Genomic DNA, 26,830 nt, shown 5'->3' with positions numbered 1-26,830 from the left:
AAAGAAGGGGATGCGGTGCCTAAAGGGGGGAAACGGGGCAGGGAGCCCTCCCACCACTGCATGCACTAGCACTTGTGCCAGCACCGTCAGGTTGGCCGGTCGGGGTGAGGGACCACCCGTGTGACCGCGCGTGCATGTTGTAGCACGGGGCTGTGTGTGCATGATGGTGCGAGGGTACGGCCATGCGTCTACGCCGGAGCATATACAGGGGAGGGGGCGAGTGGGGACCGTCCCCTCCTTCAGCCAGAGCCCAGAGAAAGGCGACTTGCAGCCAAGCCAGCAGCAGGCTTTTTCAAATGCTTGCTCAGTCAAGAGGGAAATGGAGAGACACTGTTCTAGGTCAAACAAACCATCACGCTGATACAAAGCAAATTGACTTTTAATACACAACAAAATGCAGCGGGTGAGTTTCAGTACATCTTTTCTTCGCCCTCCCCCCGACATCATCCGTCGGCAAATGGCATACAAAGAGATCACAGAGTGGAAAATGAGACACCGCCACGAAAACAGACTGTAGATGCACACATATAACTCGTAAAGAATTAAGACACAAGTAACAGAGCAGCAGGGGGTCTGTGTCAGCCCCCAGCAGCAAGGTTTTGGGGCCAGTTGATGCGTAAGGCTGTGTATCACAGCACCCCAGCTCCTTGCCCACCCCTGGGTGCTCCTCCAGGCTGCTGCGGATGGGTGCAGCACGTGCTGAGTACCGGTCTAAGAGGCTGAGGGACAGGCATGCAGCTCAGGGTGACGGGTGCAAGGGCAGGATCTGGAGGTCCACCAACCATGCCGCCCTCTACAACCAGCCCAGCTGGCCCTGCCTGGTCTCAAACTCAGTGCTCTGGTTGAGCCTGGTCTTCTGGGGGCTTTGCCTGACAAAGCCCGGGAGAATTTTCCCCGTGGCAGGCAGGGGGAAAAGATTCATGCCTTTGGCTTAAAACAAACAAACAAAACACACACAGAAAAAAGGGAATTTAACAGTGGTTCTGCCAGTCTCCAGAATAGTTAAGGCCACAAAGTTGGTCCACATGGGAGAGAGGGCAGTCGCTCCCCTCCTTGCTGCCTTCTCCTCACTGCTCTGGCAAAGCCACACCATCCTTACCAGCCCCAGCAGTGCTCCACTGTCCCTCCATCTGGTGGCACTGCAGGGCGGTGACAAACCCACGGTCAGCAACAGGAGCTATTTCCCGGGGAAGGTCACAGCCTCTGCTAGAGGCCAAATCCACCTCCCAGAACCCTGCCCCAGTGATGAAGAGGTCTTTCTTTGGACCCCAAGAGCCTGACAAACCTCCCTGCTGTGACAGGACTGCATTTTCCTGAAAGACTGCTGATGGAAAAGCCACCAAACCCTTCCTCTGTGCCTGCCTGAGAGCTCTGCGAGGGCACCTCATTTCAGGCACGGGAGGTCAGAGCGCTGGGCGGTCAGGAGGCACGGAGCAGCGCTCGTGGATGTGCCTGGCTGCTGGTGGCTGCTCAGAACAACGTTCCCAACTGTGGCTCCTAGCTCACCGTGAGGCTTCAAAATGGGCTTTTCCAATCCTGTTTTACAGAGCTGGCTGGGGGTGGGGCCAGGAAAATCTTAAAACCAGAAGAAACGTTTGCTGCTTGGAGCCACCCCTGTGGTTTGAAGCGTTTCTGGGTCCTTTGCACACGCAGGAGCCTGGAAGCCAGGGGGCTCAGTCGCTGTGCGTGCTGCCGGGCGGGCAGACAGCTACAGCCGCCCCCAAACAAGGCTGGGCCTCACCCCATGGCCACCGAGACGTGCCACGCGGTGCCCTTCAGGTCCCGCAGCCCTCGCACCGCACCTTCAGCTGGACGCGGCACGCACAGGGCGGCCGCCTGCCCACCGAGGAGGCCGGGGGGAAGCTGGTGCCCGGCTCGCAGGAGGCTGCTGTCGCACCCAGCTCCCTGGGAAGAGATGCTGAGCACCTCAAACCCAATCCTGCTGGTGCCCCAGGGTGACAAGGCACAGGCTGGGACGCTGACGTTTCAGTGGCATCCTTGAGAAAAACACCCTCGTGTCTGAAGACCCCTTCGCTGTTTCCGTACCTGCAGTGATGCGGCACGGCGTGGTCCATCTGATGGGTACCAGGACCCGGGCTGGTCCCCAGCACAAGTCCCTGGTGCTGGGACCACGCGTCCTCGCCGAGCACTGCCTGCTCCCCGCCCCAGCGAGCACCGAGCTGTGCGGGCGGCATCACCGGGAGCTGTTCGGGAAAGCCACCACCCGCCGGCAGCTGGCTGGCTCCGGGCGGTGCTGGGAAGGCGGTGTCCTGATCCTGGAGGTGCTCACACACACCCTGTGCGGGGCAAGGAGCAGGGCCGGGGGGCAGCAACCACAACCCAGCCCCTGGGGAGCTCTGGGTGCTACTCGCCATTGCAGCTTGTGATTCCAGGGGCGCTCCAGCCATTTCCAGCTGTTTCGGAGCTGCAGCCACCCAAGCATCCGAGGGGCAGCCTCCTGGGGACATGCTCTGACCCAAAGCAAGGGCTGGGTTTGCCCAGACTGGGATGTCGTGCCACCGAGTCACCAATGCACTTGAGTCCAAGGGAGGTGGGCAGCTCGAGGCCATCAGCGCACACCTGGACTGGCTCTGACCTTTAGGAGGAACGCTGTCCGTGGGAACAGAGGTGCTAAGTCCTGCCTGAAACACTTTTCCTGGGTTTGCCAGCTGAAGTGATGCAGGGGGCTCGCTGCTGGAGCCCAAGGCATCCAGAACAGTCCTGCCCCCAAGGCTGGCCGGGTGGAACAGGATCGGCTCTCCTGGTCGAGCGGAGCTGCCCTCTGGCATAACAGAGGCCAGAGAGACTGCAGCACCTTGGCCCTGAGCACCGGCTGCCTGGGGCTGCGGAAGGTCTTGAAATGCCAGGGGAGCTGCCAAGTTCGTTGCCCAGCAGTGCTGGAAGCGAGCCGCAGAACTGCCTTGCTCGCTGCAGGATGATGCACTGCAGCACGGGAGGTCCGTGCTCCTCCCAGCACCCTCCCTAGAGAGCATCTGCTCCACGTAGGAGCCCACCTCGTTGCCCACGCTCTCACCGACGTCCTGGGACGGTGAATCCTCTGCACCCAGGCTTAGCAGAGTGTCCTCCCACTGCTGCAGCTCCACGTTGTCCATGCTGATGCTCTGGAGGGTCTGGCAGATGTTTCCATCCACCTTGCTCTTCTCAAAGAGGGTTTCAATAACAACCAGGAGGGAGTTGCTGTCCTCCTTGGCATCGCTGGCTTTGTCATCCCGACTTGGTCCACCAGGCTCAGCATCGAGATCTGGCAGGGAGAACTGAGGCACATCATCAGTGTGGGAGATGTATATGGATGCATCCTGCTTCATCATGGCCCCGAGAATAGAGTTGGGATCTACCGCGTGCTGCTCCACCTGGGAGTCTGTCTTTGTCTGAAACTCCTCCTCAGCCTGGAGGGAGTCCGGGAAATCAGGAAGGTCGTTCCCGTATAAGACTGCTTCCCCCGTGGCAAAGCTGAAAGGCAGCTGCAGGTTCCGCTTCCGCAGATGTTCCTCCCCTTCTTCATTTCTTCAGGGTGGAGCAAAGAGAGACAGAAACAGCATGAGTACCTTCTCCAGGCCAGCATCCGAACAGCAAGACGTGAGCTCACAGACCTGCCCTGGGCTGGCTACATTGCTGCTGGCAGAGCACTGGGGCTCCAGAGAGCCCAGAGGCAGCTTTGGCACAGCTCAGGGAAGGGCTGCGTGCCCACAGCTCACCCCTGGCAGACACGAGGCTGTGACAGCCTCCCTGGAGCCGTTTGACTCCTGCCCCCTGCTGCAGCCCCACCACCTCCTGTGCCAAGGGCAGGCAAAGGCGGCTGGGAACCCAGCCATACTCACGAGAGGGCTCGCTGCCGGGCGATGATGAAGTCGGGCTGACCCCCTTTGTACACCAGCCGGGCATTGGCCTGGACCCACACCCAGACACCCTTCTTGGTCAGCAGCCTGAAGACCGTCAGCCCGCTCTCCCCTGTCTTCATCACTGGGGCAGGGAGAAAACAGAGGCGGCATGGAGGCGGTCAGCTGGTCGCTCTGGGGTGCAGGTATGTCACACGTGCGGCACCACACAGAGCATCCCCTTGCACCCATGCTGCGGAGGCAGAAGGCACAGGACACAGCCAGCACGCGATGCTGTGTGGCTGCGAGGTGTCCCTGTACAGGGGGACCAGCTGCCTGTGCAGATTTCACCCAGAAAACCTTCACCACAGCCACTCCAGACCCTGGACAAATGTCCCAACAGTAGCAGCTCGGCAAGGACTGCACCAGCATCACACCCGTGGACACGCCACAGCCCCGATGGCCTCCCCCAGGCTGCTCCCCTTGGCACTCACTTTTCACGTGGTTCTCTGCGCAGTACATCATGTCAGCTGCGTGCACAAACTGGTACCCGGACCCCCTCCTACACAGCTCCGTCTCCGTGTACCCCAGGATGACCTTCCCCCTGCAGGCAGAGCACACGGCACAGGCACCCCATGGCACCAGGGTTGGATGGAGGCCAGGTTTTGCCATGGCAAAGGTGGGAGATGCCATACCGGGAATCGCAGGCCATGGGAGTGAAGTCCAGCTTGTGCTTCGTCTGGAACATCAGCGTCTTGGTCCGAAGCTCCAGGATGGAGAGCGGCTGGAGGGGAGTCGCGATGGCAAAGAGGGCGAGGGGGGGAGGCACTACGGATGCCCTCTTCTGCTGCCCCAGAAGGAGTTTTAAGCGTCCATGGAAATTCAAGGCCTTGCAGGGGATTAGAAAACAGGGCAAACGGTGAGGAAATGGGAACCGGCTGTGCCAGGCTGCCCCAGCTCACACCCGCACGGGGTGCGTGGCCACCTGCGTGCACCAAACGCATTCGCTGGGCATGGGACCTGTCCCCGTGCTGCAGCACACGGAGCACGCTACCAACTGCTGTTGCAGGTGTGACATCAGTTATCAGGGATATCTGATAACCCACATAACAGGGAGATATCTCCAGGCTGAACATCCTGACCCCTGCTGGGTCCCACCGTAACGGTGTGAGTGGTGGAGCAGTGCACCAGGCAGACTCCATCCCCTCCCATCCCATCCCTCCCCAGGAGGCCAGGCTCAGAGCCACTTTCCCTGTAGGTGACACCAGGGCCGTTTGGGGAAGTCCTGGCATTACCAGAAACCCCGAGGAGTTGTCCAGCAGGCAGCGGAGGCGGCAGGTGAAGCTCCTCTCCATAAAGCAGAGGCGCTCAGGGCGGCAGTGCTGGGGGCTGCCCACGGTGCTGCATTCATCGGGAACGGCTGAGAAAACACAGGGAAAACGAAGCTGCACGCCTTGCAGGCCTGCAGGGATGCTGCGGAGCTGGAGGAAGCCACGTGCCTGATGGTCACCGGTGGCCTGATGTGGGGTTTGTGGCCGGGGGCAGCCTCTGCGGGCTCCCTGAGGCAGGCAGGGCTGGGACCCTGCTTCCCAGCCCGGCACTCACCCTGGTGCAGCTGGCAGCGGAAGGCGGCTCTGTCGTCCGTGTGGATCAGCTCAAAGATGCTCTGGTAGATGAGATCCGACTGGAACGACATAACGGGGAGGAGAGCTTGGGGCACCTAGCAGGGACCAACCCCTGCCCTGTCTAGCAGGGATATCTGGAGAAGGACACAGCAGAGGCTTTCCTTTGTGGGTAGTAAAAGTACGGTGATTGAGAATAAAGAAACAGGAAGGAAAAAAAGGGTTTTGAATGTGGTATGGAGAGCAAGGGCAGAGGCTGGCTGCTTTTGGGAGGGTGGCTTGGGAAGGACGAAGAGGTAGCAGAGAGCGGGTTTGGCAGCCTTGCCACGCGCCCGTTTACTTGGTCCTTTAAACTTCAGGGGAATTGGAGGTAATGGGGTGGATGTGGGTAGTGCCCTGCTTTCCCTTGGCATCCCACGTAACCCACAGTACTTCAGGGCGCTGACACCGCTCAGCACCGTGATTCCACTGAAGGCAGACGTGCCCAGCAGCTTGATTTATTGATTTAAACCACAGGGGGAAAAGCTCACACCCCGCTCACAAAGAGGAAGGGACAAAAAGCCTGCTATTGGTCAGCTTGCATCTGTTACCACTAAAGTCACAAGCACATTTGTTGGCTTTCACAGCCCCCAGAAGAACATGACTCACTTGAAAACATACATCAGAAGTGACCAGAGCGCGCTGGGAGAGGGAAGCCTGGGTACTGGCTGTCAGCACCTCCTCCCCAGGCCTCCGCAGCACCCAGGAACAAACGGCACCCACCTGGTGGAAGCCCAGGTAGTTCTGCACGGTAGGGGAGACGTAGAAGATGTAGCCATCTCCGGTCACAGTGATGACAAATCCATTGAGTGCCTGAAAGCATAAATCGAGCCTGGAGTTATTCTCCTTAGCTTCAGTCCAGCTGCTGGATGTACGGACCACCTTCAGGTGCTTCTGAAGCACCCAGGGATGGGAAGACACCTCCTTCTCCTGTAGGGAACCCACTAAAAGGAAAGCACCTCGTGACCATGCGAGGCTTTTAACCTCAGTTAGTTGGCACGGGGTTCTCACTGTTAGCATAAGCAGTGATCGAAGGCAGCCTGGCCATTTCTGTAGAGCCATCGTCCGTGTTGACATACAGGCAGGGAAGGACTGCACACAGAGAGCCCTGAGCCACGCAAGAGCCTGGTGACTCCAGGAGGAGCCCATCAGCAGCTCAAGCACTGAGAAGCCTTCAGAGATGGGAAAGCATCTAAAAACAGCACCCACCATGAAAGTAGAGAGGTGGCTAACTCTGGAGACTCCCGTCCCACATTTCTGAGGCCCTGGCATTGTATTTGCGATGCCTGAAGTGGTATACCCTTTATCCTAAGCGCGCAGACTGTTTGACATGTCTTCAAGGAGACAATGGCATCCCGTTCTCATCTGTCTCTGATTATATGGGACCACAAGCCCTTCCCATCTGATTTTAATCTTGTTCCTCACAAACGTCTCAAGAAGATCCATACTTTTAAAAGGCCCCCAAACCTGTCCTGGTATTGAATTTCTACTACAGGACACCACGCTGAGGAAGTTCTCTGCTCTTGCCTATGTTGTAGATGGCAGAAGTCCCCTCTACATGACCCCTGCCCCCCCCCCCCAAAAAACAACCAAAAAAAATAACACAAAAAACACCCACAACACCCCCCAAAAAAAGAAAGAAACAAACAAAAAATCCAACATCTACAAAAACATCTTTGTGTTCGTACCATCTGCCGACTTCATCTTTTACTCTACAATTCCATACACATGGCTGGCAGTTAAATACATATCCAACTGGTAGCTCTTTGCTTGGAGAAGGCCAAACCCATGCCAAATTAAGGAAACTGTTCCAAAACTAGAGATTGTGGCTAGGGAGCTCATGGATCAAGTGCATACCCATTAAGAAAGTTAAGATCCAGATATCTGGTAACCATTTCAGCTGGTTTTCTCCGAAAGGAAAGTACTGCACTAGACAATAATTCTTGCCCTCTGCTCTTGTCTGGAATAAATGTTATTAAATCTATTAGTGAAGAAGAAGAGAAACTAGGGAAAGAAAGCCTTAAGGGGAAATCTGGGTTTAATCAAGATGTGGGCAGAAGACTCAGCAGGTCTGGTAATCGTGGGGCCTGGAGCAGCCACACAATTACGTATTCGTTCCCCAATACGGCCAGGCTTCCTCTACCAAGGCATCAAGTCAGAAAGAAGCAGTGAACATGCCTTTTTGACCATTCGTATTGCATCCTTGGACAGCAGCAGAACAAATCACAAAACCATGTACACTTTGTAAACATCTGTAGGAGAACGCAGAGGCTCAAAAATGCTTTCCCCCAACCTTGCAATTCTGACATGGGCACAATCTTCAGTAAGTTGGCAGGCTCCCTGTGCGCCTGGGCAACTCCCTCTGCTCCCATTTGCAATGTATTTAGCAAAATGAAAGTACAGTCTGGGCAAAATATCTATCTATCTATCTATCTATATATATATATCTAACAGTATAATTGCCTTGTGAGATTTGGTTATTCTTTCTCTGCAAGTGATGGCAAAGAGCAGTACACCCTCTGTTCCAGGAGGGATTTTAGAGCTCCTATTCAATTTAAAGAAAATAATTTCCTTCCTTGTCCAGGAAGAGAGGGGGAAGAACAAGATCTGACTCCATGCTAAGAAAAAGCATCACTGGAAAACATTTTGATAAATTACTGTTTGCTTTTTTCTGATATTAAAAAAAAACGCTCACAAGTTAAAAAGCACTGCTTTGAGTCACGGTTGCCTTCCTACAAACAATTTGCTTTTAGCTCATTCAGCACAGCACATAGCTCTTCACACTTTGCTAAGGTCCCAAGGAAAATAAAAAATAAAATAATCCATCCTCTTCGGTCAAATGGATTTAGCGTTGGCTTCCAGTTCTGCAACTCACATTGCTGGGTGCTCAGCCCAGCCAGGTGGCTCAGCCACCATCGTCACCTGCCCTGTGAGCTGTGCTCTGCATGGCAGCACCCACAGAGCTCTGAAAAAACGCTGTAGGGCACTTGGGAAAATTTCAGGAGGTTAAGTTTTCATTCAGTCTATTAACCCAGGCTACAAGACAACGGGTGTGCACCTGAGCTTTCTGGCAGAACATCAGTGATGTGAGCTCTCCTCCTGATGCTTTGCAGTGGAGCATCTCAGGTTCACCCTCCACTCTCCAAATAACTTCCAAGGGTCTGCTTTCATTTAGCAGTTGAACGATTAAAAGCTCAGGACTCCATTTCTTTCTTCCAAGCAGCACCAGTTTTATTTTCTCCTCTGACCCAGTTCCCTAACCCAACTGTACCAGCTCACAGGCTTCCTTGTAACTTGGATTAATTTAAATGCCATTGGTTTGAACACATTGGTTTACACTGTACGCATGCACCTTGCAGGGGGACCGGTCCCTTCCCTGTGTGCACTGCAGCCCCCCGAGGGCCCCAAGTCAGAGCTTTCTGCTAAGTACAGTGTCTGATTAAAATGTTCTTGGGGAAAAATTTGGGCAGCTCAGCTGAAGGATTTCAGTCACATTAACACCCCAAATGCTCTCCAGATGCCTTCAAACACCCACAGCTGCCAACGCCATGGCTCAGCCCCCTGGAGAGCACTTGGGAGAGGCTCCATTGTGGGACTGGGGCAATCGCTGGCTCCCTTCTGGCTATTGTGTTACTCCGCCAGTCCCTACGTGACTATCACGCCTGCAGCCGGCTGAGTCTGATCTTGGGAGCAGAGCCCACCCGGGAGACTTCACGTGGCCCAAGTTTCATCACCAAAGTCCCACAGAGCTCCCAGGAGCCACCACCTCACCAAAAACCCCATGGGGGCTCCACTCCCAGGAGCTCTCCCATCAGCCTGTTTGTCTGTAATGGGGGCCGTTCACGTAAGACAAAGGCAGGTCTTTAAGAAGAGCAAAGTATCTGCTGCTTTCCTCTGGAGGGGTGGAAGAAGGGAGAAGAGGACTCAAGGCACAAAAAGCAGACACGTGATGTCAGGAATAAAGCCATGTAAAGATCAAAGCTCTCCCAAAGACTTGCCCTGCATCCACAAGGAGCAGCACGTTTTAAGCTGAAATGCCTAGATATTTATTCAGCCACCAGCCTTTCCATGGAGCCTCTGTCTCGCTTCCTTCTGGCTTACACGCACAAACTGCAGCCCAGGCTAGCAGCATTCTGACCAGGTGAATCAGCTCCTTGTCCTCTGATGTACAGTGAGAGCTATTTCAGTAGGCGTACCCTGGCCTTTTCACAAAGCAAAGCTTGCACTGCCCATTGATTTTGTCCACAATAGTTTCATAGATCCACCTTCCCTTCTTTCCCCCCCGCAGCTTCCAAACCAAACCTGGGCTTTTTCCATCCCAGAACTCATGCTAGGGAGCTCAAGGCAGGGAGCTCCAGGTAGGACAAGCAATTCCTAGTGGATGTGTCACCACACAGCTATCACCACTCTCCTCCTGGCGTTTATGAGAGCACAGGGAAGGCACCGCCTTGGAGACTCACTGGGACCATCCCCTGCACCGCTGCACGATGCCCCTGCACCCTCCCCGTGAGGAGGGATGAGCCTGTGCGTGTTGGGCCCATGAGCTGTGGGGTCCCCAAGGAAAAACGCCTGGTTTGAGCTCAGTGGCCACTAACACCTGCACGCCAGGGGTGCAGGCAGCACCCGGTGCCTTTGCCAGAAGGACACAACTCTGAGCCCCGTCTCTTTGTGGATGCAGCACACATCCCATAGCTGCTGGTGCCGTTCAGTGTGCAGGGTTGAGCCGTCGTGCCTAGCAGATAGCAGGAGCCAAGAGAAAACCCCCAAAGAGCCAAACCAGGGCACCATACCTGGAGCAGCAGGTCCCCCTCTGGAAACAGCTCCCTGTTGACCTGCAGATGCGTCCATCTGTTCCCTCCTGGGGCTCGGGGCTGATCCCGCACGCAGTCACCAACACCCGTACCTGCGGCTGCAAGCAAGACAGCAAGAAATCAGTGCAGAAGGGGCAAATCTGGAGCTTCTCCCTCCTCCTCCTCCTCCTCCCCAGTGCTGCTGATGCACGGCTGCACCGGGCTACTTGGTGCACGTGCAGCCAGCTCAGAGGGAGGAGATGAGACTGGGCAGGCTGGAGCAGAGCCCCCTTACAAAGCCATCCCCGCTCGCCCAACGCTTCCTCTAGGATATCCTCTTCCCTGCTCAGTCCCATCCCTGGGAAGCCTTCCAGGTTTCCTTCTGCCCAGGAGCAGAGATCCGAGCATCAGCGGCCGCAGCTCTCCCAGCACAGCACCGGAGCAGCCCCGGGACTCGCTGCCGTGACCTCCCCGGGCTGATTCACGTGCTGCCTCACGCTTCCTCGCTCCGTGCCTTCGAGGCAACACCCGTGGGTGCAGCCGACGTGAAACCTCCTGCCCTGCTCACAGGGCCTCACGTACCGCGGGACAGGCAGAAAACTGGTTGTTCCAGGAACAGCACGGGGGCCTGGGGACAGCCCCAGCACAGCACCTCCTCTGCTGGGGAGTCATCCCTGAAAAACCACTTGGCAGCACGAGCCTGAACTCCGCTTCCAACCACAGGCAGCTTTTATTTTGCCGACTCAAACACAAGCATGCATGGAAACCTCAGAGCAGGCCCTGTGTAGGAACCTCTCCCTCGTCTCCCCATCACCACGAGCTCCTGCAGAGCCCAGGGTCAGCAGCACCGGCGTGCCCTGTGAGCTGGGCACCGTGGTGTTTTAGCAGAGCAGAGCTGTGAAAGGGGGACCCAAGGCTTGCCCCAGGTCTGCAGGACACGGCTCTGCATAGCCACCCCACACGCTGCCCCTCGGTGCGAGCGCTGGGTTCCTGCGGCGCCGCACAGCCTTGGCTGGAAAAGGTCTTCCTAAATCGGAGGAAACAAGGAAAAATCCCAAACCATCCCGAGTCTGGCCGCACTTTGAGTCCACTCCACGGCACAAGCTTCCACCTCACACTGAAAGGTTTGCTCCCCTTCAGTAGCATCAAGCTCAAACCCCAAATCAATCCAGATCTAAAAAAAAAAATCTGCTAACTGCAGTTTTAGAAATTTTGCTTTTTATCAAACCATCAACACACAAGCGTTTTCCCTGACAGACTGACGTTTCTGTACAAAAAAAAAAGTCTGAGCTCAAAGCATTGCCCAGACCTATGCACATACGGAGCCTGAGTGAGAGCCACAAGCCACCCACACAGGCTCTCAGAAACCAGGTTAAAGATAATTAGCTCAACGCCTTGCACAAGGTGACGCAGAGGAGCCGCACTGACTGTTGCAGTCACGCAGACTTAATTAAAAAGGGGAGAGGATGCTGTGAGGCCGTGAAGCAGAGTTAGCCTCGGTCTCCACTGCTGACACAGCCAGACCACGGGGTGATGCTCGGAGGTGCTCAGGCAGCTCCCATGTCTTCTGCCGTCCCCATCCTGAGCCACCGGTCCCGAGGGGAGCCCAGCTCGTGGCTGCTCCCACAGCAAGTGCCTTCCTGTCCCCGGCAGCTCCTCTGTGGGTCACTTTAGCCCGTGCCACAGATTTGCCTTTCCCCGTGCTCACGTTTTTGTTTCCGCAGGGGGCAGCTGTCCTGTGCAGACGCTTCCAAAATTAGCGAGAGGTTGATCGGCCAGGCCAGGGGACGTGAGCCTTCTGGGAAGGGTTAGGAAAGACGAGGTTTGAAGCCAGGTGATGCTCTGCTTGCCCAAAGAAAGGCACGTCCACAGGAGCTTCGAGAGGCAAGTGCAAGGCAGCGATGAAGCTGAAGCCCCAGCCAGACTGTGGGGGACCACAACCCCATTTTGCAAAGGCTTTCAAAAATCGACACCCTTACAAATCAGGACAAAAAAAGTCAAACCAAGCAAAAAGCCTCCTCTCATGACTGCCAAGTGATCTACGAGGAAAAATATCCAAAGCCCATCTGTATTATGGGTATGGCTCCAATTTGCACACGATGGAGCGGAATAGTTTCAGAGTGAAGCATCGAGTCTTTTTTTAAAACTCTTTTGAAGGGCCGACTCCTCTCTGAAGCATTGAGCTGGGGAAGGCTGGCAGGGAAATTCAAAAAGAAACCAAGTTCTTCCAAAACAAAGCTCCAAAAGGACAGTGAGCACTTTGAGAAGATGCACATGGTCCCCAGCTTTCTCCCCACATCCACCAGCGGTGTCAGCAGGGAGAGCAGCACAGCTGCGGGCTTGCAACTTCCAACACCCGCTTGTTCATTTTGTTGTTTCCAGCAAAATTAGTTCACGTTAGGATGGCATGGCTTGGGGAGGAGGCCTGGGAAGCCCAAAGAGATGGGGGAAAACCTAAAGAGCTGACGTTTCCAACAGCCTCGCCACCAAGCATCACTGCACCAGGGTCACACGGCTCTACCTGCAGGGCACGGATTGTGAGTGGAGCTTCTACGTTATCAGTGGTGTAGGGCAGCTGGTGTTCACACCCAGCCCAGTCCTCACCATCCACAGCCAAAGAGATGCTGAGGCCAGTCTGCAAAACGCATGGGGCTCCGCCACCAAAGTAATCCAGGAGCATGTGGCATTGGCTCTCCTTATTTCCATCATCATTTTAACACCTGTGGTCAGGTCTTGGTGCTGCAGGAGACTTTGCTGCCCCGCTGGGGATGGCCAGTGGAGCACAAAGCCAGCAGACGTGCAGGGCTGAGGCTGCTCTCAGAAACCACAGCCGTCTGGAAACCTTCTGTGTGGGAAGCAGCCACCCACCTTCAGCCATGTCATGACTGGTGTCTTCCCCTAGCACCTGAAGCAAAGCATCCCTGTGGCTCTCCCCTCTCCAAACCAATTTCTGAACTCATCCATGCCCCCATTGCCAAGAACCACGGGGGCTGAGAGCAGTCCCAAGAGACGCCTGAGTGCAGCCAGACAGAGGACTCCAGGCCCACATACCAGCCAGGGGGGGGTGAAGGCTATTCCCAGCTGCTTTTTGCCTTGGAATGGAAAAAAATAATCCTTTTAATCAAAGAGCAGCAAACCAGCCCATCTGCAACATGAGTAACCCCAAGAGAGGGAGGGAGTGCTCCCAAAACACCTGCTTGAGCCACGTTATCTTCTGGGGGACTCCACCAGCGCATCGATCTGTCCTCACCAGAAACAACTTGCAGAATCACGGCCCCACAAAGGCAGCCTTCCCCCGAGCATGCTGGCTGCTGGCCCCGCACGCCGCTTATGCGTGCTGGTGGCTCAGAGCCCCCCTCTCTCCTGCTGGCTGAAGGTGACACGCAGACTGTCCCCGCTGGAGCAGAGCTCGTCATAAGGCTGTGCAGAGCCAGCAGTTAAGGGGGTTAAAACAAACCCCAGGTCTGCCTGAAAACCATTTAAAACAACATTTTAAGTTCTTTGCTGTACTTCTTTCCCTTGCACACCCTCCCAAGGCTGTATCTCCTGCAGCCAGGAGCACAGAAGCCACCACTGACACCTTTTGTGCTTTTCCTCCTTTCCTTCGTTAGACAGTTCCTTGGGAACTCTTTTTCCAAAGCTGAAGGGAGTTTGTCTCCTGTCAGCCCATGCCCTGCCGCATGCCCACCAAGACAAAAATTGAACATAAGGTAAGTTTTTAAAGGCTAAAATCAGAAAATCCCAGCAGCCCTGTGAATTTCATAGTAAGGGTCTCCAGGAAAATCTTTGCTAATTAATGCAACATAAAAAAAAAATAGCATGACACACAACTGATCTGCAGCTACTGGATAAATAAATCCTTGCTGAAGCCATTTGTTGATCATCCGTGTTTTCAAAGCTCTGGGACAGAGGCTACTGGTGTGTCTTGTCTAAGAAGAGTGGAAGAAACCCAGTTCTGTCCTGAACCCATATGCCAACCAGACAGAGTGCTGGAGGAGGCTTCCTGCTGCCGATGTGATCCCCAAAGACCAGAAGCTTTTCATTCAAAACACCAGCTGAGATGTCAGCCAGGATCGATAACATTTTGAACAGTAAAATAAATAAATAAATCAGCATTAATGGATCCGGCAATGGATCCGGGAAAGAAGCTCCTGGTCCCTGAGAACCAGGCGTACATCCCCAGTGGCATCCTGCTGGGTTGGTGATCCTTGCCTTCAAAAGGAGGTTCCTAAGCCCTGCAGTGTGGAGGAAGACCTCAAGCATGAGAAAAAGAAATAGGAGCGAAGCAATCTGATCCCTTCACCTTTATCTCATCACATTTGTGAAAACAAACACTGCAGTGCAACCATGGAAACTAACACGTCCCTTGCCTCTGGCATAGTTTCATCAATGGAAAAGAAAAAGTTATCAGCAAAAGATCCTGGGGTCAGTTCTGCTCTCACGGGCTGAGTTTCACCAGTGGGAGATGACAGACTTCACCTGTAGCAGATGTTTCTCTTTGAACAGACTCCAGAGATGCTTGGCACCATAAAACCAGGAGCTCCCAGCTCTTCCAGTAACACCACGCCGTGCGCAATTGTGTTCCTCTTGGACCCGATCCCAAACCCCATCAAATTAGCACCGACCTTTGCCTCGGCTGTTTAACAAAGGCACAGTGCCAAGCAGATCAGGCTCACGCCATCCAAGTAAAACAGCCTTCCGCGGGCAAACGCCAAACCCGCAGATCACAAACCTATTGCAAGAAGTCACCCAGCGTTCTTCCAGGGAGCACAGAAATGCCTAGGGGAGCATTGGCAGCCCCAGAGCCCACGTCAGCCTCTCCAATCTGCTGCTGCAAATGCTCCTGCACGATCCTGTAGGATTTTGCCCAGGGAGGGATTTAAGCCACAAACTTGACTTCTATTATTGCATCGGTTATTTCAGGTCCAGACCCCTGCAGTGCCGGGCTACGGGAATAACAAGCAACAAGGAGGTGAATAGAAAAGCTGAGTTAATGCTGACTGCAGTGCGATTACCTGGTGATGCCCCATAGCAGGCGGTCACAGAGCCAGACGACAGCAGAGGTTGGAAGGGACCTCCTGAGATCTCCTAGGCCAAGCCCCTGCTCCAGCAGGGTCAGTCCCCAGCACAAACCTGGATCTTGCATCTAACTCTCCTAACTGCACCATCTTAGAGGTCTTTTCCAACCTGAACGGCTATGACGGGACCACAGGGACCTGGCACTGAGGTGAACTCTTGCTCAGCACAGACCAAGCAGAAGTTCCCATCACAGCTGCCTGGAGAGCCCTGGGTGCCCAAGGGAAAGGCTGCATCCTTCAAGACTTTCCCTAAGTTCATCTTAATTATGTTTCAACCACGACGTGGGCGCAGCGTAAAAATAAAACGCACACATATCAGTCAGCGCCAGCTGCAGCACTGACTGCTCCCCACAGCCCATGACCCGACACCACTGGTGCACCAGCATGAGGAACAGCCCCCGGAGCTGGTCCCACCCGGGCAGCTCCCACCTGCAGGCTTCTCTCCACCAAGCCAAGATAGCCAACAACCTCGGAGAAGCCCCTTGAGCTCCGCACGCACCTCTGGGGCTCCAGCTGTGCTCACAAGTTGCATGAAGCCTGCTACGGGGACAGACTTACCGTGTGGCACTGGGGTCACAGCCCCTGCAGGACACGATCCTGCCCTCCCAGGCAGCAGCCCGGACTGCGGGCAGGCCTGGCAGGAGATGGAACAGAAGAAGAGCACACATTTGGGCCGCGTGGTCTCAGAAACATGTGGAAAGCAGCATTCCCCCCGCCAGGCTGACACCCGGCTGGGTGCAGGCCAGAGGGTTACGGGGAGGTACCCCAATATTTGCCATTTGTCATCTTGAACTTTGTCAGGCTCCAGAGCGTGGTCTTATACCTGGAGAGGGTTTTCCACTGGTTCTCTGCTGCAGACGTTGCCACATGGATGACCTTAATATGGGGAGATATACAGCAGGCAGTGAGCAGCATGCACCCTGAGCATGTCCTCTCCACCTGACAAAACATTTCAAGCCCCATTTTCTTGCTGCTCCCCCTCTTGGCAGAGCCAGCTCTTTGCCACATCGGCAGCCACTCCAAGATCTGAAACCCTCGGCATCTGCTTCTTTTGTTACGTGAACCCTAGGAAGTGAACCCCAGCACAGACCTCCAGCTCTCTGGAGGTTTTCCAAGCCGCTCGGCACTAAACGAATCCATCCAAGCTTTTGAGAAGGTCTCCCTGTTCGCAGCAAGCGGAGCTCTCGTCACACCAGGAAGAGCCCAGAGCATCCAGCAGCACTGCAGAGGCAGAGCCAAGCTTTTCTCCTCCGGCATGCGCTCTCGAGAAGATGGGGATCAGCAAACTCTCTCCAGATTTATCCAGGAGACTGTTAGACACAGGTCCAAGTGGCAACCACTGTCCACCAACAGCAATTTGCAGAAGTGCGAGGTCTGGCAGTGACGTTCATCTATCTTTTAGAGAACTGATAAGACCTCTAAGTGACTTTCCCTTCTGATGGTTTAACAGGCTGCTAAGGAGCCAGAATGGGCCAACTATAGGAAGAAATTAAAGAAAAACTGGACTGCAGGTCTGCTCTGGCATCGCAGCTCCAGAGGGCAGCTCCCAGCTGCAGAGCAGTGTTGGCACCACACTTCTTGAGAACAAACCTGTCCTCACAACAAACCTGTGCTCACCAAGGCTCAGGACACATCTTCCATACACCAAGCCTGAGACAGTGCTGCCGTCACCAGGGTTGGTTTTGTGCAGCCATGACGCTTCTCCTTGGAGTGGGGAGACTGATCCTGCTGGCTTTTGTATCACAGAAGAGCTCGATGAAAGCCCAGGGTATTCTAGCCAACCGCTCTCAAAGGCTCGCACTAAGGGACAGACAAGTTACAGTACATGTGTGCACACCCCAAATGAGCCTACAGACACACGGAGCTTTGAGAACTTTCCTCTCGATGCCTGAAATTTGTCATTTCCAGCAAGCTACAATTTTTTTCTGGTTTGTCATTAAAGCACAGATGGAAGAAGGAGAAAACTTAAAAGCAGAGCAGATTTAAAAGACAATCCAGTGAGTCATTATCCTGCAATAGCTTCTTCTGTTTTCCAAACAGCCCCATGATCCAGAACCAAGATCAAATCACAAAAACAAAACAAAACAAAAAACTTTCAACTTTCAAAAATGAAATCCTTGTGAGCTTCCAGCTGCAATCCTGCTGCCTGCTTTAATCAGCTGGGATCCCAGGCAGAAGTCACAACAGCAGTCACCCTTCCCCAGGTGTGAGCAGGCAGGACTGCCCTGACGTGCTCACCTTGGCTGCTCCCCTCACTGTGTACAGCAGCCTCCTCTTCCTCATGCCCCGAGGAAGCTGCTGATGAGCTAAAAGCGATGTTACATGGGAGCGATGCAGGGACATCTGAGCAGGAACATGCGAGTCTGGCACCAGGTGAGAACAAGAAAGCCATGGGGATGCCAGAGCTTTGGGAGACAGTTTCCCAGAGAGCTTTGCTATTGATTCCTTTTCTGCTTTGAGTTTGTTGATAGCAAAGGGCAAGCACCAGCAGGACGGGGTACCCCAGCCAACGCTAAGCACCCTGTCTAGACATGCTCTAGCACGCAGCAGTACTCACCTCCGGGTCACTGAGCTTTTAACGTGCACCTATCACAAATCTGTTTTGCTTTGTCCACCAGATGAAGCAACCTGACAAAAGTCACAGTGTAAACATTTACAGTAGGTACACAAATCTGTGCAGCAAACCCAGCTCTAAGTTCAACACGCAGAACAGGACCTGGGCTTGTTCCCGCAAAGTGAGAGCTGTGCTTGGTCTGAGATACAACCAGTGGGATCGCCAGAAAGTGGTCACTTCTTCCACATGGAGGCCGAACTCCAGGAAAACTTCCCTGGTAAATCAAGCAGGTGTCGCAAGCTCTGCAGGACAGCCTAGCCCCTCCGTCTGAGAGGTACGTGAATCCTTCCACCCCACCAAGAAGAAATCAGCCGAAGGCCTGTCACCTCTGCAGGGTCTTCCTGAGAAAGTTTCCAAACCAGAAAAGGCTGTATCAGGGTAGCAGGGGGAAGTAGAGCTGGTGCACACATGCAGATAGGACCAGAGGATTGTTCAGAGGAAGCATCATCCATCTCTCGTCCCTTACCAGTCTGCCCCCAAACATTTGGGCTGAGAATAAAAGGATTAAGAAAGCCCCCAGCAGCAACAAGAAGCCATACTGAGAAGCTCTGAAGTACCCAAGGGCTGGGATCTCGGGCAGTGCAGGACCCCATTTTCCACAGACACCCACTTATTGCTGTCATGAATGAGGAGACAAAGGAGGAGGCCGCACGTGAGATTTGACAAAGCAAGGAGGGAACTCCAGCAGAGAGACACGGGCATCAGCTAAATTCCTGTTGCATACCTGCATTCACCCGCAAACAGGTCTGCCTCCTGCCCCCAGAGCTTTGAATGTCTGCTCCAAAGACACGAAGCCAAGCCGGGGGGCTCAGCCCCAGACAGATTTTCTGGCAGGTATCACATTCCTTGCGAGAACCACCTCCAGCATTACCTGGGGTTTTTGCTTTTAACCTGTGACACAGCACGTGGGGGCATATGTTCAGGGTCACCCGCCAGCATCCGCCTCCCTGCCAAACTGGTTAATAACCCCGTACTTTGGCTCTGCACAGACTACGTTAACCCTTTGCCTAGGAGAAAGGGCAAGTGCCAGGACTAGAAGCGCTTGGAAAGAGGAGCTCCCGATCAGCATGGCACCAATTAAAGCCTGAAGACGAGGCGAGGGGCTCTGGCTGCTGAAGCAAAGGGGCCAGCAAGTGACAGGGGTGCTCGCCAGGTGACACCATGCTCCCCTGCCACTGCTGTAAGGGGGAGCCTGCACAAAGGAAAGCATCCAGCCGCAAACTGAACCACAGAGTGCAACAAAAGGGGGCTTGCTGTCTTCCCCAAAAACGCCCGATGTGATGACTCTCATGCTGCCATGACTCTCAGTGACATGGCTTCATCAGGCAGGGCCAGAACAAAAGTTGACCTCGATGAATCGTTGGAATGATCTGAAGTCAAACAAGATGAATTTCAAGGCAGACATGGGCAAAGCAAGGCAGGGGGAAAAGGAAATCAAAGGCAGAGTGACCAAATGGGAGTAATTGGCCTGGCAGAAGGGGTCTCCAAGACGAGGACGAGTCTCCAGCTGGACGTGAATCCACACAATGATGGCTTTTCCAGCGCAGCTCTCGCTCTGGGAATGTGGACCCAGCAGGAACCGCTGCTGCTCGGAGGCAGAGCCCCAGCTGGAGCAGTGCTTGGGGCAGGTCCCCGCACAGGGACAGGCATCCCCAGCTGGGGGGCCCAAGGGACAGGTCACGGTCATGGCATGGGGCAAGAGCTAAGGGAGCTGGGCTTATTCATTCTGGAGGAAAGATGACACAAGAAGAGCTGTTAAGTGCAGCACGATGCTGGTGGTTTTCTGCCCTCCATGCTCTTTGCCTTCACCTCCCCACAGGCAGCACAACCAGGGTCCATCACCCATCCTGTGGAGCAGAAGGCTCTGGAGACAAAACACGTGCCTGTCCCTGCCCCATATGTCCTGTCCCCGCTCCATGCCATGCAATGCGGGTCATTCCTCCCCCAGCTGCAGGACATTTGAGCAATTCCTTTTGTAACCAGGTTATGAAAGCGATCTCTGGCAGCCTCTCAGGCTTTACTTGCACCGCAGCCTGCAGTTCGTGCCCTGCCAGAGGCAGGAGCACGCGGTGATGGTGACTCACGGGTGCGCAGTGCCTGCACAGCTGCCTCACCTCCTGCCTGCATCACCCGGTGTGTGCCAGAGCCACAGGGCCCTGCCACGCCAGTAAGGAGGGCTGACTGGTGCCTCCCCTTGAAGGTCAGCCAAGCAATGTTGTGCCAGCACCATCTTGGACAGAAGGACCCGAAGCATCCCAGACCTACCAAAACCATCACACCTTGCCGTCACAGCATTAGGTCGCGTGTCAGTGAGGACCTACCCACCCAGATGGGCACAGATTGAATCACATTCCCTAGATTTGTCCTGCAAAAAGCAGGCAAGAGGAAGAGACGTTTGGCAAGGCTTGTTCTCAGTCCAGCATGGCCTTTGAGGAGCCCAACAGCATCCAGAACGCATCTCATACTACACACACAGCAATTACCCCTCCTGTGCAACACGCTCTCCCTGTGCAGCAAGGTGCCTCCCCAGCAAAGCCTGCACTGGTCAGTAACGCTCAGGAGGATGTGCTGAGGTGCTCAGGGAACAGCCAGCACCTCGAGAGGCCAGGCCAGCACCCAGGGCAGGCCAGCCATCACTGCCAGGTTGAGGACGAGGGCCCACCATGCTCACAGCTGCACTGCGCAGTCTGCCAGTGTCCCAAAGCCCTCCTGCCTTTGCAGAGGCACCGCACCGTTGCAATGCTTCAAGCCTGTCCCATCACCTGGGGGTGGGAGTGAGGAGCTGGAGGGAGCTGGGCAACTGCTCTGGTCCTTACCTGAGGGATGCCACAGCTACATCCCAGCAGATGAGCTCCATCTTCAGGAGCCATCAACAACTCCCGGGCATATTCTCAGCAGCATATGGCATGAGCACAGTTGGCACAAAACTTCCCTGTGCCATGACTGCAGTGAGAGGGTGGCCAGCAGATCTGGGCAGCCAGGGTAGCTCTGCAGATCTCCCCTTTTCGGTATTTTTCTTGCTGGTAAAGGCAGCACCACATCAGCTGATGCATAGCACATACAAGGGAGCCCTGCTGCCCAAGGCTGAGTTAACTCAGAGCAAAGCCAAGGTATGCAGAAAAACCTGGGAGCCCCCAGCACAGGAGTTTTCAGCAGTGGTAGCTATTGCAGATAGATCAGCTGCTGCTGAAAATCTGGAGGGCAATCACTGCTGGGGGAGCCTGCAAGCAGGAGGCAGGGATCTAGTGAGGCTGTGAGGAGATTGGCTTTCCAGGCCTATCAGCTTAACCCAGCAAAAATTGGATTGGGGTCTCCGGATATGAGACATCATGCTCAGTCTGAGAGAAATGCTCATTACAGACCTAACAGATCCACCACAGCTGAGCCCAGCTGTGCCAGGGAGACAAACAACAGCAAACCACCAACATACACAAGACCCCAAGGAAGAAAGGGGAGAGAAATGAGCTAATGAAATGCCAAACTGAACAAGTGCCTCAGGATCAGCTTTGCTTAACCTGCCATCCACAGGGCATTGGCGTGACAAACAGAGCAGCCCTGCATGGCATCTCCTACCCATGCCAGCTCAGGAGAGATGCAGCAGCCCACAGACCTCAGTGGTTTAAAGGATTTTTAGAAAGCTATTTTCATGCAGATCTCCCCTTTCACCCTCCGCATCCTTCCTGGAGAAGGAGGTGCCCAAGATCCTGCTATATGGTCTCACCTTCCAAGGAGGTTTCTTTTCAGAGACCTATAACTGACTGAAGAGGATTAGGTCTGGATGTGCAGCATACAGAAGTGAAGGGGATTCCTTCCAGAGGAGAAACAAAACCCATGTCATGGCAGCAAAGGATGGTCTGAGGAATAGGTGTACCATGGCCATAGCACCTCCCTGCAACCACTGCCAGCCCCTCCACGTTTCTGGAGATGTGGCACTTCCCTCCCGTTTTCCAGGATGTTTTCCTGCCAGTACCACAGCTAAAGATGTAACACTGATGCACTAGCATACAAGTATCTGACACAGTGACTAACAATCCTCCTATCTTCAGGAGATGCCACCTTTTACCACAAAGCAAACTCCACTTCAGGATGGGATGACAGAAGCGCAGCAGGGACCGAGCCCAGGAGCTTTTTCACCCCGCGCAACACCTATGCAAGATACTCGCCTGTCAAGTAGCTCTTCACCTTCAGGTACCCCACCACCAGTCGGAGGATGGAGAGTTTATCAAGCCTGGTGCACACATCTTCGGGGAAGGGCAGCAGGCCGGTCAGCTTGTTCAGCTCCTGGTTGAGCCGGTCCCGGTGCCGCTTGGAGGGGTTGGACTTCACACCCTCAGGAGGTGGTGGTTTGGGGCTGGAAAAGGGAAAGCAGGAGTTTAATTAACTGAGCCTGTCTGACGGACCCTCCCCAAGCCCAGAGTTGGTGTTACTGCAGCCACGACAGTAAAACACTAGGTGAACTCTGTAAGGCCTTGCGGCAGCAAAAGCAACCTCCAGGGAGCCCACAAGGCAGCAGCTGGGGAAGATGGGGACATCCCAGCTGGCCACCTGGTGCAGCCCCAAGTAGATGTCCTCCAGCTGTAGTGAGCCGCAGCTGGGCACCTTATCATGCAGCCTGGCTGAGACAGCTCAGCAGAGCACTACAGCCTTGCTCCCATCGCCGAGCCCAGGCAGGGAAAGGGACACTGAGGGCAGGGACCTCTGAGCCACCAGAGCATCTCCTAGAGGTATAAGTTAGACTCCTGCACCCACACTCTGCTCTGTCTCCCCTGGCCCCACTCCTCTTCCTCCTCATTCTGTGCCCATCCCACACAGGAGGTCCCCTCCCTGGCCACGCTCCACGTGCTCCCACTGGATCCTCACCACACCAAGTGGTGCCTGGAGCTCAGAGGTCTCCCATCAGCTGCCTGCCTGTCCAGGGACTGATCATCCCTTGGCCAGGCACTGGCAATGATATTACTAACCTCAGCAAAGAGCAAGAATGGGAAGTGGGAAGGTCCAGAGAGATTTTTATTTCATTTTTTTTTTCAGCTAGTTTCCTCTAAGTTCTGCTCCCCCAATCACGTTTATCACCTTAAACAGAAGGAAGCTCCACAACCAGACCTCTTTTCCTTACTCAGAAGTCAGAGCAAGTGCTTGGAGCCTGAATCCACCGCTTTACTCCTTAACTGATGACACAAAGAAAAGCACACGTGAAAATCAATGGCAGCACTTGGATGAAGAGATCCTATGCAGAGCAGCTTAGGGCACAGCACTTAGGAAACAGGCTCTTAAAAAAAAATGCAGATTTTTTTTGTTTTCTTCCAATCTTCTAATTTCTGATCCTTTCAAACAGGCATTTTCCACCTAAAACAACATCTGATGCCTAACTTAGGATCTAGGAGCAATGCTGAGCCTGCAAGAACAGCTCCCGTCTGTCAGAAGCTGGCTTGCAGACCCATCTCCACCAGCTGCACTTATTGCACACACTACAGCTGAAGCCCCAGCCACAACAGTAAGAGGTTTGTTGATGACTAATGAGTCTGGGGTGTCACCTTGTGTCTTTTGCTTTTTAATGCTGATTTTAATTTTTTAGATTGAAGAAAAGCGCTTTAGACTTCACAGGGAACCCTCACCCTATCCTGTGCTTGGTTAAATTGCATCCCCTAACATGCAACCCATATTGTTTTGATGTAATTTGTGTAACCACAAACTCTCTCCGCAGGCATCCTTGCTTCATAAAGCAGCTTTGGGTAACAGGATCTGCCAGTATTTAGGAGCAATTTAAGCTCTCCCCTCTAATACTGCTCTCAAATCCCATCTGGCAGGGCTGCTCACATGTGTGACAAGAGAGGAAATGAGCATTAAACGAAATACAGCGAGGTGCCTGTTGAAATTTTATTGTGGAGAGCTACTGATGGTTCTTCTAAGCACGGACAGAAAATTGCAGCATTTCTCCAGAAAAGCACAATCATGCTGCTTTGTGAGATAAGCATCAGGAGAGATATACCCTGCTTCTCTGACAGATTAGGTGCAACTCATAACCAAACTTGTCCATACAAGCCATGCAAAACACATTGGCACTAGTGCTTTTATGTACTCCATTAGCCACTGGCTTAACAAGCACTTTTGAAACCACCGTCACTCATCAGGGAGGAAAAAATAATATTGTTTTCTATCAGAGAGAGTCGAGGAGGAAAAAAATAAAATCAGAAGTGAATTAATTCCAAGTTTCTTCAGATATTCTTTAAAGAAAAGTGCTCTGCATACTCAGTATCCACGTACAGCCCACAAGCAGCCAGAAAGGGAAAGAAAAGGGAGATGGGCAAGAAGTGCTGCCTTTATGGGAAAGGGCAAAACGCAGAGGCATAGCGGGGTCTCTTAGGCAGCCCGGCAGTGCTCGGGGACACATGGAGTGGCACAGCCAGCACCGAAGCACTGGAGGGAATAGCAGGAAGGCTACAGGGCTGCTGGGCTACTCTTTCAGCAGCCTGCTTACACAGGCACATGCTGCACCAGGGAGCTCCCAGGGCCAGAGGCTGCGCACCTCTCCGTCCTTATGGGTGCCAGAGTGAAACAGCTTCTGGGTGCTCTTCGGTGACAGGTTTGTTCACTCTCTGCCATGCAGCTCATGGGCTCCGTGCAAGACAGCAGGAAAACTGTCAGCCCCATAGCACACGCTTAGTGAGGGAAAGGCACGGACATGAGCACAACCACATTATTAGCCACCATGAAGGAAACCATGCTTCCTCTGATCACAGAAACAGCAGAGCTTGGTCTGGATGCGTACCTGCGTCCTGCTAACCTGTTCAGACTCCCTGCCCTTAAGACTGGCTCTGCCCACGCTTCCTCTCTGCGAAGAAAGCCCCGGGCACGGCACGGGGCATCCTGGGGAGCGCTGCGACCCGAGCACAGCACACCAAGCCCTGCCACCCAGAGACACAGCCCAGTGCCCGCTCAAACAGCGAGAAAAGGCATTTTGAAGAGGTCTGAGCACCTGTCCTGTTCGTGGGACACAGCCTCACGATATGGCTCTGAGCGGGGCAAAGGCTGCAGCGCTGCCGCAGCGTATTTTTTCCCTGCCTGCCCTTTGAACAGGGAACCCGGCAGGAAGCTTCGCACTTTTGCAACCTGGCAAGTACCGCGGGATAGTAACATCGGCCGTGGTTCCTCGAGCTGATAAATTGTCTCCAAATTTATTCGTTATTTTAAAATCAGTAAAAAGCACTGAGCAACCAGCAAAGAGACTGGGGAACTCGCTAGTGCCACCCTTCCCTCTCCACCTGCCTGGCTTCTGCCAGCAGGACTCTGCTGCAGGACCCCAGGGGACCCCAAAGCCGGGAGCCCCAGCAAGGCACGGCGCGGGGGGCGTTACGCTGCACCACTGACCAGGCGTGGAGGAGCAGGGGGCTGCTGGCAAGCTGGATTTACACCCACCCCGCACCTCGGGACAGCGGAGCGCCTCAAGCTCCCCGCAGCAGCGCAGGGCTGCCTGATATTTTTTTTTTCCAGCACGCCGGAGCCTACGAAGCACTGGCCGCAATTAACCCTAATTAAAACAAAGAGTAGCCCCGGCCCCAGCCCCATCTTCCACGGGCTCACCCCAGAGCAGCCTCACGCCCCCTCCCCAGCCCCCAGCCCCTCCGGGGGCACCTGCCCGGGCCCCCCGCGCCCCCACCTCTTGGGCACCGGCTTCTTCCTCTTCCTCCCGGCGTACATGGTCCCGCCGGCAGCGCCGAGCACCGGCCCGGAGGAGGGGTTTAAGCCGCAGGGCGGCGGGGCGGCCCCGGCACGGCCCCGGCCCCTTCCCGGCCCCTTCCCCGCCCCGGCCCGGGGAGCGCCAGCAGTCGGGAGCCCACTGGAGAGAGCCTTTCCCCACCCCACCCCCCCCAAAAAAAAAAAACGTCGACCGCTTGAGAGCAGTTTTCGTGCTCTTCTCCTCCTCCAGCAGTGCCTGCAGGACGCCGTGCCCCAGGCTCGTGTGGCTGCTCCCCGCACGCCGTGCTGCTCGGCTGCCGTGTCCCCCCTGTCCCTCCTGCACACCAGGGGACCCAGCCCTGCCCGGCAGCCGGAACCGGAGGCACCTGAATTGCTGCTCTTTCAACACCGAGGTGTTTTGACGGGCGAGGAACGAAAACCTGAGCAGAAGTTGTGGCGGAATCCCCCCATGTCCCACCACACGGGGTGAAGCTGCCCGGTTTCCCAGCCCCACGGGTGCACCCGCGTGCCAATGACTCCAGGGCTTCACAAGAAAACCCTGCCCATCGCCCTGAGCCCGATCCCCGGCTGTCCCCCCTCCAGGAGCAGCCAGCCTGCTGCCTCTTGCTTCGCGTTTCCGTGTGGCAGCGCTGCCCAAAGCTCTCGTTCTTCCACCCAAGAGCCACCTGCAGCGGCTGTTGTGAGAACAGGGAAGACAGAGGCAGAGAGGAAAGACTGTGAAAACACACACAGAGACATCACATCTAACCACGGTTTCTTTTATTACCATCAATCTTTTTTTTTAATTTATTTTTTATTTTTTTCCTTAAAAATCAAGCCTGTTAATGTCCCACTGGGAAGGGACCGTGCTGACATTTTCACGTGTCCGTGGCTTGGCAGCAGTGTGCCGTGCACAGGGCAGCGGTGCAGTGGGAGGTGAGTGTCCTGTACTCAGCGGCCACAAGCAGAAGCCCCAGCAGGGCTAAGAGTGGGGCACGCAAATTTGATATTTCCCCTTACAACTTTCTCAACTCCATTCTGCCCAGGGGACTTCTCGGCCAGACGCAGTTTCTGCCCAGTAATGCTCTTCCACACACCCCTTGAGTCCATACAGACACTTAGCGCCCTTTGCTAACTAGTTGTGCTGCCCAACCATCATGTCCTCTGATCCGGTTTT

The 26,830-nt window shown here is 54.6% G+C and overlaps 1 protein-coding gene across 2 annotated transcripts; it reads right to left on the bottom strand.

The window, feature by feature from the left end:
* Nucleotides 1-361: 361 nt before the first annotated feature.
* LOC308198423 (uncharacterized protein) lies at nt 362-25,790 on the bottom strand. 2 transcript variants are annotated; one of them, XM_080600782.1, is made up of 10 exons: nt 25,634-25,790; nt 22,143-22,330; nt 10,288-10,406; nt 6,221-6,310; nt 5,442-5,520; nt 5,132-5,256; nt 4,532-4,725; nt 4,331-4,440; nt 3,840-3,981; nt 362-3,525 (listed from the first exon to the last, which is right to left on the bottom strand). In XM_080600782.1, the coding sequence occupies exons 1-10, from the start codon at nt 25,672-25,674 to the stop codon at nt 1,776-1,778; spliced, it is 2,838 nt and encodes a 945-aa protein (XP_080456908.1). In that variant the 5' UTR covers nt 25,675-25,790; the 3' UTR covers nt 362-1,775. The 2 variants fall into 2 exon arrangements, with proteins under 2 accessions (XP_080456908.1, XP_080456909.1); XM_080600783.1 differs by lacking the exons at nt 22,143-22,330; nt 25,634-25,790 and adding an exon at nt 10,583-15,744.
* Nucleotides 25,791-26,830: the final 1,040 nt, after the last annotated feature.

This window comes from Anser brachyrhynchus (assembly GCF_964034855.1).
Source record: "Anser brachyrhynchus genome assembly, chromosome: 7".
Lineage (NCBI taxonomy): Eukaryota > Metazoa > Chordata > Aves > Anseriformes > Anatidae > Anser > Anser brachyrhynchus.
This window is presented reverse-complemented; position numbering and strand designations above follow the sequence as displayed.

Coding starts and splice junctions, on each gene's coding strand:
- LOC308198423 (XM_080600782.1), bottom strand. CDS start 25,674: ATGTACGCCGGGAGGAAGAGGAAGAAGCCGGTGCCCAAGAG. Junction 22,331..25,633: donor AAGAAGCCGGTGCCCAAGAG/GTGGGGGCGCGG, acceptor TCCCTTTTCCAG/CCCCAAACCACCACCTCCTG. Junction 5,521..6,220: donor ACTACCTGGGCTTCCACCAG/GTGGGTGCCGTT, acceptor ATGTCGTTCCAG/TCGGATCTCATCTACCAGAG.